The following is an 18,738-nucleotide window of genomic DNA, read 5'->3' on the forward strand; positions in this document are numbered from 1 at the left end:
CATTGAAAAATGCTGTTCTTATAATTGCCAAGATAGCACAAATTTTAGTTCACAGTGCATCAATTTTAAATTTTTTGTGGATAAGTTTCCAGTACTTATGCCATTGAAAATTTAGCAGTGGGTGTTTTGCATCATCAGTTCTGTCTGTTTTGGTGTGACAACCTACAAGATGCTATTATGAAATAAAGAATAGCTGACAAGTGCACAAAGAAGCTTTAAATGTAACAGATTATTCCAAATTATGCTTGACATTTTAACAATTCCTTAGCACTGCTGATTGTGAGAGAATATTCAATCAGGTTAGAACACAAAATGATAGTGCATTGAGTTTTCTTTCTGGTGATGTTTTGAAAATGTTCCTGAAAGCCGAGCCTAAACCTAAACACCATGGCCATTGTTATGAATAAAATTGACTCAACGTTTGTGAATAGGTCAAAGTCTGCAACAGTATTTTTCTTGAAGAAATCAAAATCAGTTGATATCTAAAAAAAAAAAGTCCACAGACAGAAAAATATTAGGTAAGCTAATGTTTAAAAGCATACTGTACTGGAATATAAGTATGTTGTCAGTGAAATTTAATGGCTGTACTTTAATATCAAATAGGTAGTTTTCCAATTAAATTTAATTTTCATTGCAGTGTGCACCATAAAAATAATATATATGTATATATATATATATATATATATATCAATGAGCCAAAACATTATGACCACCTACCTAATATGATGTTGGTCCTCCACATGCAGCGAAAACAGCTCGTGGCCGGCTAGGCATGAACGCTACAAGATTTCTGAATGGGTCTTGTGGTATCTGGTACCAACATGTAACCAGCAGATCCTTTAACTCCTGTAAGATCCGTGGTTGAGACGCCGCAGATCGGAGTTGCAGTTCCAACACAAACCACAGATGTTCAATGGGATTGATGTCTTGGGAATTTGAAGGCCAGGGCAATACCTGGAAGTCTTCCTCATGTTCCGTGAACCAGTTTCGAACAATCCGGGTGATGTGGCATGGCGCATTATCCTGCTGAAAGACGGCACCACCAGAGGGGAAGACCGTTGCCATGAAAGGGTGTACCTGGTCAGCAATGATATTTAGGTAGGTGGTAGACGTCAGAGTGCCTGGGCCCAGGGTATCCCAGCAGAACATCACCCAAAGCATGACACCACTGCCACCAGCTTGTTTTCTTCCCACGATGCATCCAGGTGCCATCACTTCCCCAGGAAGACATTGCAGTGTACCCGGCCGTCCACACAGTGCAACAAGAAACATGATTCGTCAGACCAGATGACCTTCTTCCAATCACTCGAGGTCCAGTTTTGATGCTCGTGTGCCCTTTGTAGGCACTATCGCCGATGAACCTTGGTTAGCATGGATGCTCGGAACAGCATGTGGCTATGCAGCCCCATTTTCAATAAGGTTCTATGTACTGTGTGTTGTAACCAGCATTCCAATTACCGGCGAGTTGTGCCACAGTCTCCCTTCTGTTGCCATGTGCCATCCGGGAGAGCCTTCACTCACCTCGAGCATCAATGAGTTGTGGTCATCCAACACCTCGCCGGCAGTTCGTGGGTTTTCCCTCCTCAGAACACTTTCGGTAGGTACTAACCACGGCTGACTGTGAGCATCTCACCAGCCATGCCATTTCGGATATGCTCTGACCCAGTCGTTTGGCCTTTGTCAAACTCACTTAAGTTCGCTGCCTTTCCCATCTGAAGAACAAGAGTAACACTGATTAACGGAGCTCAGTATCGGGTGTTTTTTATACCATGTCCCGACCCATGCATGTGCCGTGGTTCACCTGCAGTTCTTCGATTTTCATAACGACTCGCTCGTTAAAATCGAAAAAGGTGTCCGTGATTTCCCTTTTAATTATCTTCAGAAATATTTGATCGATTGCTGTGATTGTAGCAGCAAACGTCGTGGTGACTTGCTAAGTTTTATTTGACACCTTGGCTGTGCTGTGAGTGTGCACAGAATGACTCCTACACACACTGCCTCAGTCAGTGTCAGTAAGATGGCCACTGCCAGTTTCCTTAAATTGTATTAAACCAACGTATTATAGTCTTGTCTGTAAGTACGTCGGTATTAACGTTGCACTGTTTTGACAGATTTAAATTCAGCATACCACAACACACTGCACTTTCTGTTGCACGGTCGCCATCTTTCTGACACTGGCTGAGGAGGTGCATGTAGGGATCATTCTGCACACACTCACGGCACAGCCAGTGCCATTGTTGAGGTGTCAAATAAAACTTAGTGAGTTACCACACTGTTTGCTGCTACGATCACAGCAATTGATAAAATATTTCCAAGGATAATTAAAAGGGAAATCATGGACACCTTTTTTGATGACCCTGTATATAAACTGTTTATAGCTTGTTTTGCACCAGAAATCATCTGTTTTCCTCCAGCTAATGTTCGAAAGCATATTGTAATGGTAAACAATCTCTATATGCGTATTTTAATATAAAATGTGTACATTGTCAGTGAAATTTAATTTATAGTGCAGTGTGAACTCTAAAAAATCCTCTTGCTTACAAATGCATAACACCAAGTTTTTGAAAGTTAGAAGTTGGCAGTTATGTACCCAGTTTTATACAAATTGCATTTAACACCAAATCATCAGAAACAGCTGTCGGAGTTTTGTGCTGGGTACATTTATGGGCCACCTTTACACATTGACCAAGTAATTTGTCTAAAAAATTAAAGCCTTATGTCCAGAAAAGTTTTGTTCTTGTTTAACCAGCCCATGCAAAAAAAACATTTTCCCAGGTGTTTTGTTTTTATTATTTTGACTATTGTTTGTTTTTCATTTTTGGGTATTTTCAGTTACTGTATTAATTATCCACATATGATGCTCATTTAAGCATATTTTTATACTAGTTTGCTTACGTGTATTTTTTTCTCCCCATATATTTTTGGGATTTTGATATATATAGAACAATTCGGTAGTACTTCCCAAGTGACAAAGAAAGAAAAGAAGAAGAAGAAAAAGAAAAAAGCTCAAATGATGGCAGAAGGAGAATGCTCAGGTAAATTTACTACCGCATACCATGTCTAGTTGTATATCCTTCTAAATAATGAGAATGTTCATATTTTCTATGCTATCAGTGCATTTGGGATTACAGTCCTCCCCCCTCTCCACCTGTGTGTGTGTGTGTGTGTGTGTGTGTGTGTGTGTGTGTGTGTGTGTGTGTGTGTGTGTGTGTGTGTGTGTGTGTGTGTGTGTGTGTGTGTGTGTGTTTTAACTGTTAATGCATTTGGGATATATAATTATATAATCCCATATAAAATAAAATAGAGTCACATCTGCTATAACACACATTTTTGCAATGCAAATAGAACATGATTTTCTCTTTGGCTCATGCGTAATTTTGTCTGCAAGTAACACCAGGTGAACGTAAATCTTGCCACCAAGCTGAATGTAGTGACCTACTCAGAAATACGTACAAGTTTATGAAGCTTCAAAAATGCCAAATGTGTAAGAGCTATATTTTCCCATTTACTGTAGTTGTAAGGTGCCTCCATAGCCAGGTGGGCAGGAGCAGCAGTGCATAGCACACACTCCTTGATTAGACTGGGGTTCGAGCCCGTGACCACCAAATACAGAGGATGCGGAAAGGTCAGGGAATGACCACCACATATCCCTGGAGCAATATGGCCTTAGTTGCTAATGCTCCTAAAAAACCAAATAACAAACAACAAACATAGCTGTAGTTGTGTTGGTCTGAGACACGCTGTTGTTATTTGCTGTATTCACAAGATAATAGGTAATATTGTAGGCTGATTCACATTTTTCCATTTGAACAGAAATTTTGTGAGGCAGGATAGCGTGAGCGGAGGAGCACATTTCTGTCACTACCATAAAACAATAAAAACGATTTGCAGTTCCCAGTTTATTGAGCTTTTCTGTTAGTGCAATCTAATTATAAATGGATAGTAAACTCTATCTTACTGCATTTGTGTTAATACTGATAGCTGGAATTCTGTGGGTTTGCATTATTATGGTAAAATTGTTTTCCCTTCCATGAAATCTTCAATCATATAAAAAACATAAATAAATTTTTCAGAATCTTCTCTTTATTCCTATTTTTTAGGCTTTGTAAACTTATCTCACTTATGTTTCCCGTGTTCGTCGTTATTGATTGCTTATCCTTTTTACGGTTTTAAATTTTACAATCCAAAAAAAACAAGAAAATATCAGTGAACAGAAATATCAATCAAACAAACTTAATATATTGTCAAGGTTGAGGTGCTGTATTTATTTACTGTAATGTTTGTTTATTAGAAATTTAAGATGTTTAAACCTGTGTTAGAAATTTTGAGTTTCTAACTTTTTTTTAGTGTTTTACTTAAGACTGAACTTTTTTTTTGTGCTGTGCCACTATCGTTCCCATAAGCCCTGTTGTTTTTAATGCGCGAAATACCATAACATGGATGTTTTTAGGAACACATACCACATTATAAGAGAAATGACTGTATAATGATATATATATATATATATATATATATATATATATATAATGTATATGCCCAAAAACATATCTCCTTTCTATGTGAACAGTCTCTGATATGTCCTAAGTTAGTAATAATATTGATCCTGCAGGCCTTCAAATTGTCAAACTATCCACAGAGGCAACTCTTACCGATGAATAACAGCTCACTGGCTAAAGGAAACTTCCTACAGTACAGTGTGCAATTTCCCCCCATGTTTGAATCTATCCCCCCAGTTCTAGTATCACTTAGTAACATGAAAATTTCACCTTCATTCATTTTACTGTTCCCTCTCAGAGCCCTGAGAGGGAACCCTCTGTTAAATCTTCTCTAAGGTTTTTTAAGCTCTATAACCATGTTTGAAGTCTCTCTCCATGTTAAATTTTGTTTTTTTTTAGGTGTGACTATATGTAGTTGAGTGCATCATCACAGTTGTCTCAGAGAGTGTGCAATTAATCATTAACAGGATACTATGGACACTCCTTGCTACCTGTATTTTAACCCCCATATCCTGTTCTTCTGCTATCATTTTAAACCTAAACTCCTCCAATGTATAAGTTATTTTGGTATTATTGCCCAAGTGCCACTAATGTTAAGAGTATAGTTAATAAATTTGATGAGCTTGAAGTGCTAGTCAAGACATCAAAGGCAGATATTGTTGGGATATCAGAGACGTGGTGACACACAGATATAAGCAGTGCAGAATTGGAATTTGAGGAGTACAATGTGTACAGGAAGGGAGGAGGGGTTATGCTGTTAGTTAAGAAGCACAAAATCTAATCGACATTGGTGAACAATGCAGTGTTCAGTTTGTTTGGTGGGACATAAGCACTGGGAAAGGAAAAATGAGAGTAGGTGTGTGTTATAGGCCTAATGAATCTGATGAGTGTAATGAGCATTGTGCAGAGAAATAGAATGTGCCAGTAAATCAGAATGTGTTATAATGGGGGATTTTAACTTTCCAGATGTTGACTGGAACTTGTGGGTTGGTCACTTGCACAATAGCACGACTTTTGGATTTGTTGGATGACTGTTTTCTACAGCAGCGTGTTCGATATGCAACCAGAGGGAGTAAAACTCTTGATCTGATTATCAGCAGTGATTATTCATGCATTAAGAATTTGCAGATAAAGGAACCACTGGGTGTCAGTGATCACAATGTACTGATATGGGAATTACTTGATCAAGGTTAAAGGGCTTTTGCTTTCGGAAAGGTGACTATGGGGGTCTCAGACAGTTTTTAAATTCTGTACAGTGAGATCAACTGATGATGTTACCATCGTTGAATTCTAAATGGGAAGCCTTCAGGGACTTACTCTTGGAGGCTACTAGGCTTTCCATTCCAACTAAGAAATGAAATACTGTTCAGGTGTTCAGGCCTATATCAAAGTCAGATGAATTAATGAAGCTCGTGGCAGAGAAGAAAAATGTATGGGATGCATATAAATTATCAGGTGACACAGAAGCCTATGGCAGATATAAGTGTGTGTAATCAAGTCACAAAGGAGGTTAGGCAGGCAAAGACAGATTACAAGAAATCTTTGGCAAAGGATGCAAAGAAAAACAGCAAAGAGATCTTTACTTGTGTAAACTCTAGAAGGAAAGGGATGAATCAGATTGGACCACTTAACATAGATGGGTTGACTATTGATGATTATGCTCAGGTAGCTGATAAACCGAATGAGTGTTTTGCATCTACATTCACACATGAAGAGTTATTCAATGAGGGGAATGCCAGAAGTTTATCAAACTCTAACAGGGAGTTAAGTGATTTTGTAATAAACTGAGAGCAAAGTGGAGGAGAAATTTTCGAAGTTAAACATAAGGAAGGCACCTGGGGTGGACAGGATCTATCCAGTTATATTAAAGGAGGTAGCAAAGGAAGTAAGCAAACCCTAATCCATAATTATGAGAGCTTCCTTGGACTCAGAGGATGCACTGGAGGTGTGCAAATGTATCACCAATTCACAAAGGGGGTTCAAAAGGTGACACAAGTAACTATAGACCTGTTAATTTAACTTGTGTTCCGGGGAAAATAATGGGGTCACTGGATAAAGAAGCATTGCAAGATCATCTAGACAAAGACTGCAGCAATGGTTAAGACACAGCATGGGTTTGTTAAAGATAGGTCTTGTCTGACCAATTTCATTGGATACTATGATGTGGTCACAAAGGAACTGAATGTAAAAAATAATTTTGATATCATATACTTGGATTTCAGGAAAGCTTTTGATACTGTTGCAAATGGAAGACTGCTGTACAAATTGGAGAGGTATGGCATTATGGGTAAGTTGCTACAATGGATAAAGGAATGGTTGAGTGGTAGACGACAGAGAGTGGTAATCAGTGGACAAATGTTATTAGTGGAGTTCCTCGGGGTTACGTGTTGGGCCCATTGTTGTTTTGTGTATTCGTCAATGATATTGATGAAGGTATATGAGGATTATGTCCAAGTTTGCAGATGATACAAAGGTTGGCAGGGTTGTTAATGACAGTAAAGACAGTATGCTACTCCAACTGGATCTAGATATGTTGGGCAAATGTGCTGGGATGTGGCAGTTGAAGTTTAACATTGACAAATGCAAAGTACTGCATATGGGTAGCAATCACCCAAGAGAAATGTACCAAATGTGTAGTACTACACTCAGGGAAGTGGAAAAGACCTGGGGGTAATTGTGTAGTCAAATGTGAAGTTTGCTGAGCAGTGCAGACAGGTTGCCAGGGCAGCTCATGGAGTCTTCTCAATGATATATAGGAATTTTGCTAGCAGGTACAGGGAGGTGATTATCCCATTGTACAAGGCAATGGTCAGGCTACACTTAGAGTACTGTGTACAGGTCTAGAGGCATCATTTTAGGAAGGATGTAGATTTGCCAAAGAAGGGCAGCAAGATTGGTGAGGGGAACAAAGAAGTGCTCTTACCAATAAAGACTTAAGTTCTGCAAATTTTAGCGCCTGGAGAGTAGGCACCTTCGAGGTGATCTGATTGAGGTGTATAAGGATTTGAATGGGTTAAGCATGCTGAATGCTGATGGGATTCTTCATCTTGCTCAGATTAAGAACTTGGGTGGGGATAGATTCAAAGTGAGGAAAGACAGTTGCAGAATGGATGTGCAGAAGTTTGCTTTTAGCCAGCACGTGGTTGATTAGTGGAACAGACTTCCATCTTTTGTTGTGGAAGTTGATAGCCTAAATAAATTGAAGGCTGAGCTGGAGAGGCATTTGGAACAAATGGTGGGGTGAAATTAGAGAATTTGGGGGGGGGGGGGTGATGTTGCATTAGCTTGCTTTCTTGCATCATATGCCCCTACTGTTGCTAAAAGTAAAACTTTGCATTTTGGAGGTTAAAACAGTTGCTACTTATTTGACCATCCCTGAAGCCTATCTAAGTCATTGTGAAGTAGCACTTCTTGACACTTGTCAAACACCACTAACTCACAGCATATTTTGATATCTTATCCTCTCCACATTTTGATATATCATATGATTTGTTTAGTATTGTGATTAGTACTTTTGCTTATGCTATAAACTGAAGTAGTAGTTTTAGTTTCAGAGCAAAATACCGAAATCAGCATAAAATCAGAGGTTGATGAAGGGGGTGAATTGTTAGATGAGTCTTTGAAATCAGGTATGTAATACATTAATGTTTAAGTCAGCTAATGATGTATAGTGCATTATAAAATTTGACCATTTTTAATTCTTATTTAAAGAAATGAAACACGTCTGAGTCTACAATTGTATGATTTGAAATTTGACCAATATAAAAAAAAAGTGGAAGTGTAAATAAAAATGAAATAACTATTAGTATATTATGATTACTTTTATTTCTTGCTGTATTCTTTGCAGTTATAAAAATGTGTTTATAAGAAATAGTTTTTAATTTGTCTTGGATAAAATGTAATGTAACTGGAAAGCTGCAAATTAGTACTGTATGGTCAAACCTCCCAAATCTGTAAACCTTTGGCCCTGATCTTTTCTGTATCTTGGAATTTTCTGATTTTTGGTAAACTTATAGTCATAAAAAAGCTGCACAAAATATTAGAACTTATTGCACGTGCTCTCTCTCTCTCACGTGCACACACACACACAAAAAAAAATTGTACAGTACATAGAAAAGTACAGTAAAAATTAAATTATTCCCTCTTTCAAAATATGCATGCGCAGTGATATAATATTTAAGGTTCCAGTGACAAGTATCATTTGTTTGACAGCGCCTTTTCTGCAATATGATTAGATGAGGACTGTGTGTGTATGTTTTGAATGGCCACAATCCTCTGTGTCACTTAATTTTCTTTTAGGGGACAAAATGGCAAATACAAATGGATGAAAGTTGCAGTATTTATGTTGTATACAAACAATAAAAATTTTCTAAAAATGTTCACCAGTTTAGTGAATCATTAATTTGCATAATCCTTCTTGTACAATTCATAAACTCAAAATCTGAACAACAATACCTTGCTTTTATGCCAATCCATGAAATGAATTTGGCAATTCTCAGGTAGTACTGGATTTGGGAGGTTTGACCATGTTTCTTTATGCATGTAGCAAAACATGATAAAAAAAGCAATGCTGATTGCATGGTTCATGATAAATTTATTATGTATATCCTGTGGTTCATAATCCATCCTGCTGAAAATTTATTGCATTTTATTGTGGAATGCTTGTGTGTTTGTTTGTTGGAAAGATGGTGTGATGATTTGAATATGTATCTCCCTTCCTGCTTTCGATGGTTGGAGGAAACTGAGTTGCTTCTGTTAGATCTATGACATCATAAATTTATTCCAACTTAATTTTGTTCTATTGCACTTAAATGGCATTAAAGGAAATGAATCATTTCTATCCTTTGCCCTTTGCTGCTGTAAATATTAATTACATCATCCATTGAGTGTTTTTTTTTTTTTATATATAAGAAGTTTACAGTTGTAACTACTATTCGAGACATTGGATTAGAAAATTACTGTAGCATAGGGGGAAAAAACCAATGCATTGGCTTTTGGATTTGGATGGCTTGAAAGCCTCCTGAAATGAAGCATGATGACATACTGTACCACTTCACACATTGCTTATAAAAACAACCAACTACGTACAGGATATGTCCAGAAATCTTGAATTAAAATGAAAATGTATTTTAAAAAATGCATCTGAGTACATAACTACTGCAGATTAAGAGAAACATTTTAAACCATATAAAATGGTTTAAAATGTTTATTATAAAGATTAACACAAGTTATTTATTGTTCACAGTGCATTACACATCAAGTATATTTAATTTTTATTTCTTAAATTGAATTTTTTTTCTGTGATTAACAGAGTTAAAAATTAAATAAATAATTACCTTATTAGTAATTATTGATTAATGACTAATAATATATAAAAGTAATTGTTTTCACTTCACTGCACACTACCTGATAACATAGTATTTACTACATATTTCAGACTCTATGAATAAATTAAGCAATCATATATTGTCGACGCTTTTGTAATTTAGTTTTCTTGTCTTCCTAGGTTTTAATAACAGTTGAAATACAACATATTTAACTTTTCTGCTGTCATTAATATAATAAAAAAATAGTAATATTTCATGATTTATGTATTTAGTAAACAGATAAAGAGAGAGAAAGAGAGAGAGAGAGAGAGAGAGAGAGAGAGAGAGAGAGAGAGAGAGAGTGCAATGACTTTTATGCACAAACCAAGAACATTTTGTTCCTGCACTTCCACCATATTGCCCATTCATTACTTCAGCTACAGTATATGGCATAGCCTATGTAATATATATGGAAAAAAGAAATAATAATTGCTAGATTTCTATTGCTCTGATTTTAATGAAATTTGGAATGTCTCAAGAACACCCTAAAAAGCTAAAGATAAAATGTCTTTATGTGCTTCTTTCATCTGAACTGCAAAGGATGTAAAGATAGTTTACGTGAATTTGTTAGTGAAACCCTGAACCTAACCCTAGCCAGCATATTGAAAACAAAAGTTATAAGTATAAAAGCATTGTGTTCCTACAAGTAAGCAGATCAGTGAAATACAGTACAGTTCGACCATCACTAATTCGGACATAATTTGCGTGAATGTAATTTCAAATTTTCCGGGTCGGCACCCAGACCTGCCGCTACTGTTTTGGTAATTGAAGCTTTCTTGGTTGCAGCATCAGCTGTTGGCACGAACTCGTAAACACTGGAAAGCCATTCCAACTTGTTTTTCTGCACTTAATTGTAAATTCCAGCAATTTCTCTCAGGTCCTCTTATTTTAGTCATTTTGTTTTAGCCGGTTTTTTTTTTTTTTTTTTTTTTTAACAACACACTTGTACAAACTTGTGGAAAAACAACACAATATGATGGATAATACAGTGCACTAACGAACTTGTATTCACAAAATCTAACAAACTTGTTGCGTCTTTTGAGAGTTTATTTTATCACAATTAGTTTTATTGCAGCACTCGCCGCACATGCAATAAACTAATCACAAACGACCTTCATATGTATGCCGTAATAACATCACACGTATGTGGCCGACACAGCTTCTCAAGAAATAAAGTAACCTACTGGGCCACGTCGGCTACATATATGCAACATAAAGGTCTTTTTTTATATATATATGTACACACACACACACATTGGTTTCCGGTTATTTGGGCCACCGGTTATTTGGGGCAAATCTTAAAAAACAGAAACCAATCGAGAAAATAGCCAGGGTTTACTTCACTTAATTGGGACAGCATGCCATTTAATCGGGGCAGGAGACTGCAGAACTGGAGATTACCCTATGATTGTCTCCAACTGTACCATGTGGTTCGGTTGAAATTCTGGAGGTCACAACCATAAAACAATAAAAACAATTAGCATTCACCTGTTTATTGGGCTTTTCTGTTAGTGAAATCTATCATAAACGGACAGTAAACTCTATCTTACTGAATTTGTGATAACACCGACAGCTGGAATTCTGTGGGTTATTATGGTGAAATGTGTTTACACTTCCATGACATCTTCAATCATATAAAAAAATTAATTTTCAGATCTTCTCTTCATTCCTATTTTTAAAGCTTTGTAACTCGTTACTCCGTTCTCGCTTGCACGTATTATGTTACTTGCAATTTGTGTGTGCCTTGTTCTTTGTTATTGATTGCTTATCTTTTTACTGTTTTGAATTTTAACCCCCACCCAGAAATGTCAGCGAACAGAAGTGTCAACTAGTTTGTATGTACATATTACAATACGTATTAATTATTCCGATTTTCATATATCGTTTAATTTTTTAATTGGTAAGGTAACAAAGGGTAAATTTGTGCTTAATATATCTTTGCTTTTAGAAACAAGTTTGTATGATGAAAACGTCAGCATTATATCTGTGTTCATAAAAACTTGACAAAGTCATTTAGCGTATTGATTATGAAAGGAAAGGACAATGTGAATACACAATGTCAAATGTGACAAGTTTCTTATCGCGATTTAAATTATTTGGATTGTTAATTCCTATATTCAGCTTTGGAGATGGTTTCTCTAATTAATTGTGGTGGATATTTCCTGGCTATGAATCTATCTGTGAAATATACTCAATGGATAAATCTTCATGTGTGGAACTGTATTTAATGGCATTATAAATTTGATTGTAGAGAACTGCTCTTTTGATGTTCAATGGATGGTGTGAGTAAAAATGTAAATATTTACCTGTATATGTGCTTTTCCTTTAGATTTTAGCGGCTAACTTGGTTTGTTTCCACTTAGAGGGTGTACTTAAGCATCTCGTGTATGGTATTGAATGTATTAAGAAGTGTATCAATGGTTGACTTGTTGCCTATCAGTAATATGTCATCTGTATAACTTGATGTTTGAGGGAAACATTATCTGGAGTACTTTTTGCTCAATTGAGGCATTATAGATCTCAGACAAAGGGGCTGAGATTCCCAGGCCCCTGGGGAAGCCGTATATCTGTTCATAAATTTTGTTTTAAAAACCAAAATGTTTCACATTTAATAGAAGCTATGTAAGTTCTATGATACTATCTACTTTCAAGTTTGTACGCTTGATTAAAGTGTCATCGGTTATGAGTAACTGTATTGAGCTTGTAAGGTGGACTCAATTTGTACATTTGTATATGAGAAGACAACATCGAATGATGCTAAAATATCATTATCTGAAATGGAGAGAGAAGTTATGCGTTCATGGGCCTGTTTAGTGTTATGTACTCTAAATTGAGAAAACCTCATTAAAGGTGATATAATTTTAACAAGGAATGTAGAGAGATTGGCAAAGGCAGAATTTTTAAAAGAAACGATCTGCCTTAATATGCAATGTTGTTTGTGGAGTTTAGTGATTCCGAATATATGAAGTAGAATATTGCTATGAATACCTATCTGTTGAAGAGTGTATAGGCCGTTTTTTTTTTTTTTTTGTCACCTCTAAGTCTCCTTAATATACCATCTAATTTATTTTTGAGTCTTGTGATAATGTAAGTGTCGTATATTCGGAATCACTAAACATGGGCCTGGGAATCTCAGTCCCTTTGTCTGAGATCTATCTAACCTCAATTGAGCAAAACGTACTCCAACCATTTCCCTCAAATATCAAGTTATACATGAGATACACTGACGACATATTACTGATAGGCAACGATTCAACCATTGATACACTTTTTAATACATTCAATACCATACACGAGAGGCTTAAGTACACCCTCGAAGTGGAAACAGAATAAAATAGACTTTCTTAACCTTACCATTTCCAAAACAGGAACAAGGTTAGCCACTAAAATCTATAGGAAAAGCACACATATGGGTAAATATTTACATTTTTATTCACACCATCCATTAAACATCAAAAGAGCAGTTCTCTACAATCAAATTTATAATGCCATTAAATACAGTTCCACACATGAAGATTTATCCATTGAGTTACAATATCTCACAGAGAGATTCATAGCCAGGAAACATCCACCACAATTAATTAGAGAAACCTATCTCCAAAGCTGAATATAGGAATTAACAACCCAAATAATTTAAACTGTTAAGAAACTAGGAATACACGTTGCCCTTTCCTTTCATAATCAATACGCTAAACGACTTTATCAAGTTTTTATGAACACATATAACGCTCTCGTTTTCATCATACAACAAACTGGGTTCTAAGTTCAACACATATAAAGAGACACAAGTATTCGACGCGAGACTTTAATAACATCATATATTTGATAAGAGACCAATCAGAATGTACAGCGTGTCAAATAGGAAGTACTACAGCAAAATTCGTCACTTCCAAGACATTTAATACGTGTGTGTTATCACTTCAACGGTTTCAAAACCAACCAAACACATACAGAACTCACACATGTCCATTCCTATAATCACGATCTGTTAATTGATTCAGCAATTACAGTTATTAAATTGAATTCCAATTACAAAATCCTTCAACATGAAGCTCTCGTTATCGAATGATTTCTGCAATATTAAATGTGTTAGACGCACTGGAAATAAACTTCCTTTAAATACTTCATTCGAAAGTCACCTGTTTACGACTATTAGCTTTTTTCATCAACTACTTACCTTATCAGTGTTAACACTTAGATATGACAACCAAAGAATGGAATGTGCACTTCCCTTTTTTTTTTTTTTTAATCAAGTATCTTGATTCTTTTAAATTGTAATCATAATTACAACCATGCTTCTTCTCTAATTTTCATCACACTAAAATGGATTGTATGAGGTGAGTACTGTAAATTAAGCATTTTGCTATTTTAAAATCAAGTCTTTAAATTAAGGTACATAAGGAATTTCTAAATTCACCATATTTTGTAATAGTATTGTGAGAGGCTGCATAGCATTGGATTTTTACAGAAGAGCTGTAGCAAATAAACAAAAAACGTAAAAAAATAAAACTTGAAACAACAGAATGTACTGCATATTTCAACATGCCTGGTGCATAGCACATCATAACTGGTGCCTGAAATATTGGAAAGGTATGATCAGAAGCCATGATATATGGCTTCTGATCTGGTGTCTGAATTTGGGTCTGGCCCAGAGAATATTATTTACCAGAGCGTGTCATCTGAACTGTAAAGTTTGATGGGGGTACTATCACCATTTAGGGTTGTTCCTTGTGGTTTGGACTTGGGCCAGTGCTGTTTTTCCTAAAATAATGAATACCATCCAGTAAATTGAAATTCTGCCCTTCTCACGCTGTGTCAACTGTGGGAAGGATGGAATTAAAGTGCCCTTCCACACTGTTGACATTATAGAAGAGCACTTTTCTGTTTCAGCATGATAATGCACCATTGTCATATTGCACAGCCTGTAGCATGTGCTTCAGGCAAGACAAAAACCTGCAGTCAATAGCTAAAATTGAAATTTCTGGAATACAATTTTTTTGCCTTCTGTTAAGAATGTATTTTTTATTAAAATTAAAGTAAAGATCTTGTTTATAAACAGTTTATTTTCTGTTTTTAGGTGATGTAGATGGAAGTAAAAAGAAGAAAAAACGTAAAAAAATAAAACTTGAAACAACAGAATGAATCTGTGCTTGCTTTTAATTACATCAGTGAAAATATGAAGTGTAGCACCTTTTTACAATAAATTCTTTTGAAATATGAACTTTTCTGACCTCATCTTATTTTCTGTTTAATGACTTCTTCTTGTATCTTTTTCTGTAATAGTTTGTTGTTGATTAATTTATATATTCTGTAACAGTATTATTTTAAAATAACAAAAGTTATATGTAGAAATAACAGAATAATGATATTTGAAAAATTTTTCATTGCCTGTTTGTCACATCTTAATTTTCTTATAATGTCAGAGAGTAAGAAGTTGATTTAATTTACACTCAGAATAGCTGTTTTGATTAGAATAGGTGTCATATAGATCAAAATAATGTGGAATAATTTTTCTTATGGGGACACATCTTACTATTCACATATGCAGCTATATGAATTTTAGAAAACTTTAATTTAGCATTAAAGGTAAATCTTATGTTTTGGTACAGTTCTACATGCCTCCTCTATCAGTGATTATCAGTTACAATATTTAGATTATATTTAATACTTGATTGACAATTTATATTGTAGTTAGTCTTACTCAAGCAGTGATCGCTGATATATAATGGAACTACATAAAGAAGAAGGTTCTTACGTGATCGTGCTCTGGTGACTGGAAACTTGTTGGTATATGCATGGATGCCAGTTATATTTTATTTGGTTGTCGTCTTGTTTCCAGACCACTGGGATAAATGTAAAGAACTTTGCTTTTATTTCCATAATTTCAGCAGGAGGACTGGTTGCAGTGCCATAACAGTCATTGTGCATTGTTAATTTAAAACGTAAAATGTTTCGATTGTTGTCACTGATGAAGGAAAACAGAAGTCATAATGAAATGTGATTAAGTTGTCTTGTCAGTTAAATTTTTACATTTTTTACCAATTTAATAATATACTGAGAACAGACAATTTCAGCAGTGGGATGCCCCCTCCCCCAATTTTAAACAGTTAATTTATTAACTGTTATTAACCCCTACCAAATCTAGATAATGTTATAACATTGGATATACCTGCTGTTGTTCCAGTGGATATAGTGGTAACTGTGATAGTCAAAAGTTCTTTTGATGTAATTACAACTCCACTTAATGAATTGCTTATCCGTCCAATGTACTACATTCTCTTGAAGCCAAATTAAAAGATTATTTGATTTCAAATTTTAGGTTTGTAACTGTTTAGCAGTTAAAAATTGCCGATGTTGACTCATTTTCACTTGAGCTCTTATTATTCTTGAGAATCATCTATCATAAAAGGTTATTAATATAATTGCCAAGTATACATGGGTGGGTGCCACTTTATACAGAGAGGTTTTTGAGGTCTGGGGTCTGACAATGTGTGACACATTTCTCATCAGCATTTTTGTATGGTCAGCTCCAGCAAGAGGATGATGCCAGACAAGCAAATTGCAATCGGTGACACTTGCTAGGTTTCTGAAACATTATGCTGTTAAGTGAGCACCTTGTCTTTCAACTGCAAATTAAAAAATAAATTTTATTAACTTATTCCCATTTTCGTAACCTAACAGTTTTTAAGATAAACTAGGTTAGGGAACATAAGAAACATGCAAGAGTATTGGAAGGAACCCTTTTTACCAGTATTGCTACTGCTACAGAAAACCTTGCCAAAGATCTCATGCAATTTGTCATATGACGTAAGTTGATATTAGTTTTCATTTGCTTCCACTAATCCAAATTGAAAGCTTGGAGTCTCATTCTAGAAGACTTGGAGCAAGAGTATCAAAAGTGCCTTTTACTATTATGGAGAAACCTTTCCATAGATCTCACATGACTTGTCATGTGACATAAGCTGATATTAGCTGGTTGTCTTTCGTTAATCATGGTCGACAGCTGGAAATCTACATTTTAGCAACCATGAAATGAGTAATTTTACTTAGAATTGTGGGGGGGGGTGAGCTCATCACATGCCATGAATTAAAAAAACATGATATACTTTGTCATGAACTCCTGCCACAAATTGTAGGGGAATAGTGGGGAGAATTCACATTGGCTTTTAAAACATTTCCAAAACTTTTACTAAAGCGATACACCTTAATTATCAAGTTTGAAAAAACATGAAGGTTAAGGTCAACACACTTCCATTTGAGATTGGTAGTTATAATGAAAGTAATAGCAATATGATCAGGATTGACAGCTGGAGATCTACATTTTAGCAACCATGAACTCGGTACTTTTACTGGAATTGGGGGGGGGGGGGTGTTCATTACATGGCATTTATAAATTTAAAAAAATAACATGATATACTTTGTCAAGAATTGAACACTTGCCACAAATTGTAAGGGGGGGTTCACAATAGCTTTTAAAACATTTTACTAAAATGGTACACTTTAATTAAAAAGGTAAGAAACAAATGTGAAAGTAAAGTTCCATCACACTTCCATTTGAGCATCAGTAGTAGGATGAAAGTAATAGCAATATGATCACTTTGCCTGCATTTTAATATCAAATGAAAATAACAGTCAACTCTACAGGGTACGTCAAAATTGTTAACACTTATATGGAAAAGGTAATAATATTCCACATATACAATACAATAAATGTTGATTTCAGTTAATATCGATTAAAATAAATGTTTTTTCCATATTACCATAACTAGATAGTATGAATCAGAGCTGTAATACTCAATATGTTCTACGTTGATAATGATATTAGTAAATTAATAAGAGGAGTTTACCTCAATATAGTACGTGGAACACTTCCGTATGATACCCTCCAGAAATTAAAACGGAAAAAACGAAAAAATCGACAACTTACCGGTACATTAAAGTAAAATATAAATAATTAAAGTAAATATAAATAATTAAATAATCAATTTAACACAATTCAAAATCAATTCAAAACAATTAAAATTCAAATTAACGCAATTAAAAGAATCTAACGAAAATATTCAAAACGATTTTCCTTCCTGAAGCTGACAATGCTTTTCGACCGACTGTCGTGATCACAGGAATGAAAATTATCGAATCAGGCTAAACCTGCAACTTAAATAGAGATTATGTGTCTTCGCGCATGCGCGTAAAGGTCCACGCATCGGAGATCAAATATGGCCGCCGAACATTAACAGAATTCTCGTGTAATTTAATTTCAACGGTTTCTGCAATTAATAGTCGCGTATAATTACGTTGAACGTTAAGTATTTTGGCCTCGTTAAATAAAAAAGTATGTTTTTCGTTAATGGCATGAAAGGCTAATTCTGACGCTGCTGAACGAGAAGCACGAACAGAGGCTTCGTGTTGATTTACACGGATATTAAGAGAAAACCGCGTGGAACCCTGATAAGACGAGTCGCAATCACCGCAAGAAATGTTGTATACTAGATCATTAATTTGTGTTGCGAACGCCGAAAGAACCGAGCGATTGTTCAGTATAGTGTGTAACTTCCGTATAGGCCTAGCTATAATTTTAAATTCGGTATCTTTAAAGAATCTGTTAAGCTGTTTGTGCCATTGTTCAACATATGGGACAGAAATAAAGTATTTTTTGATATTACTATTGTTGATTGGTGCAGTATTTTGTATCCTATCCTTAGCTTGTACCCTAATTCGATTTATTGTGTTAATGGGATAACCCCTGTTCAAGAATCTGCTAGTTAATATTTGTATTTCTGAGTCTAAAGCAGAATCCGTCGTTGAATATTTATAGGCATTTAGAAATTGATTAAAGATAATCGATCTTTTGTAGGTGAACGGGTGGTAGCTATTAT

The 18,738-nt window shown here is 35.3% G+C and overlaps 1 protein-coding gene across 1 annotated transcript in view; it reads left to right on the forward strand.

Moving 5' to 3' along the window:
- Positions 1 to 15,050, forward strand: part of nop5 (nop5 ribonucleoprotein) — a 187,123-nt gene extending 172,073 nt beyond the window's left edge. Inside the window, exons 14-16 of the mRNA XM_090387823.1 lie at positions 2,943 to 3,035; positions 8,045 to 8,125; positions 14,940 to 15,050. Of these exons, the coding sequence (XP_090243949.1) occupies positions 2,943 to 3,035; positions 8,045 to 8,125; positions 14,940 to 15,004 (239 nt within the window). The 3' untranslated portion in view covers positions 15,005 to 15,050. The remainder of the gene's footprint in view (positions 1 to 2,942; positions 3,036 to 8,044; positions 8,126 to 14,939) is intronic.
- Positions 15,051 to 18,738: the final 3,688 nt, after the last annotated feature.

Source organism: Mastigoproctus giganteus, chromosome 13 (assembly GCF_048544385.1).
Source record: "Mastigoproctus giganteus isolate SK-2022 chromosome 13, ASM4854438v1, whole genome shotgun sequence".
NCBI classification, from domain to species: domain Eukaryota; kingdom Metazoa; phylum Arthropoda; class Arachnida; order Uropygi; family Thelyphonidae; genus Mastigoproctus; species Mastigoproctus giganteus.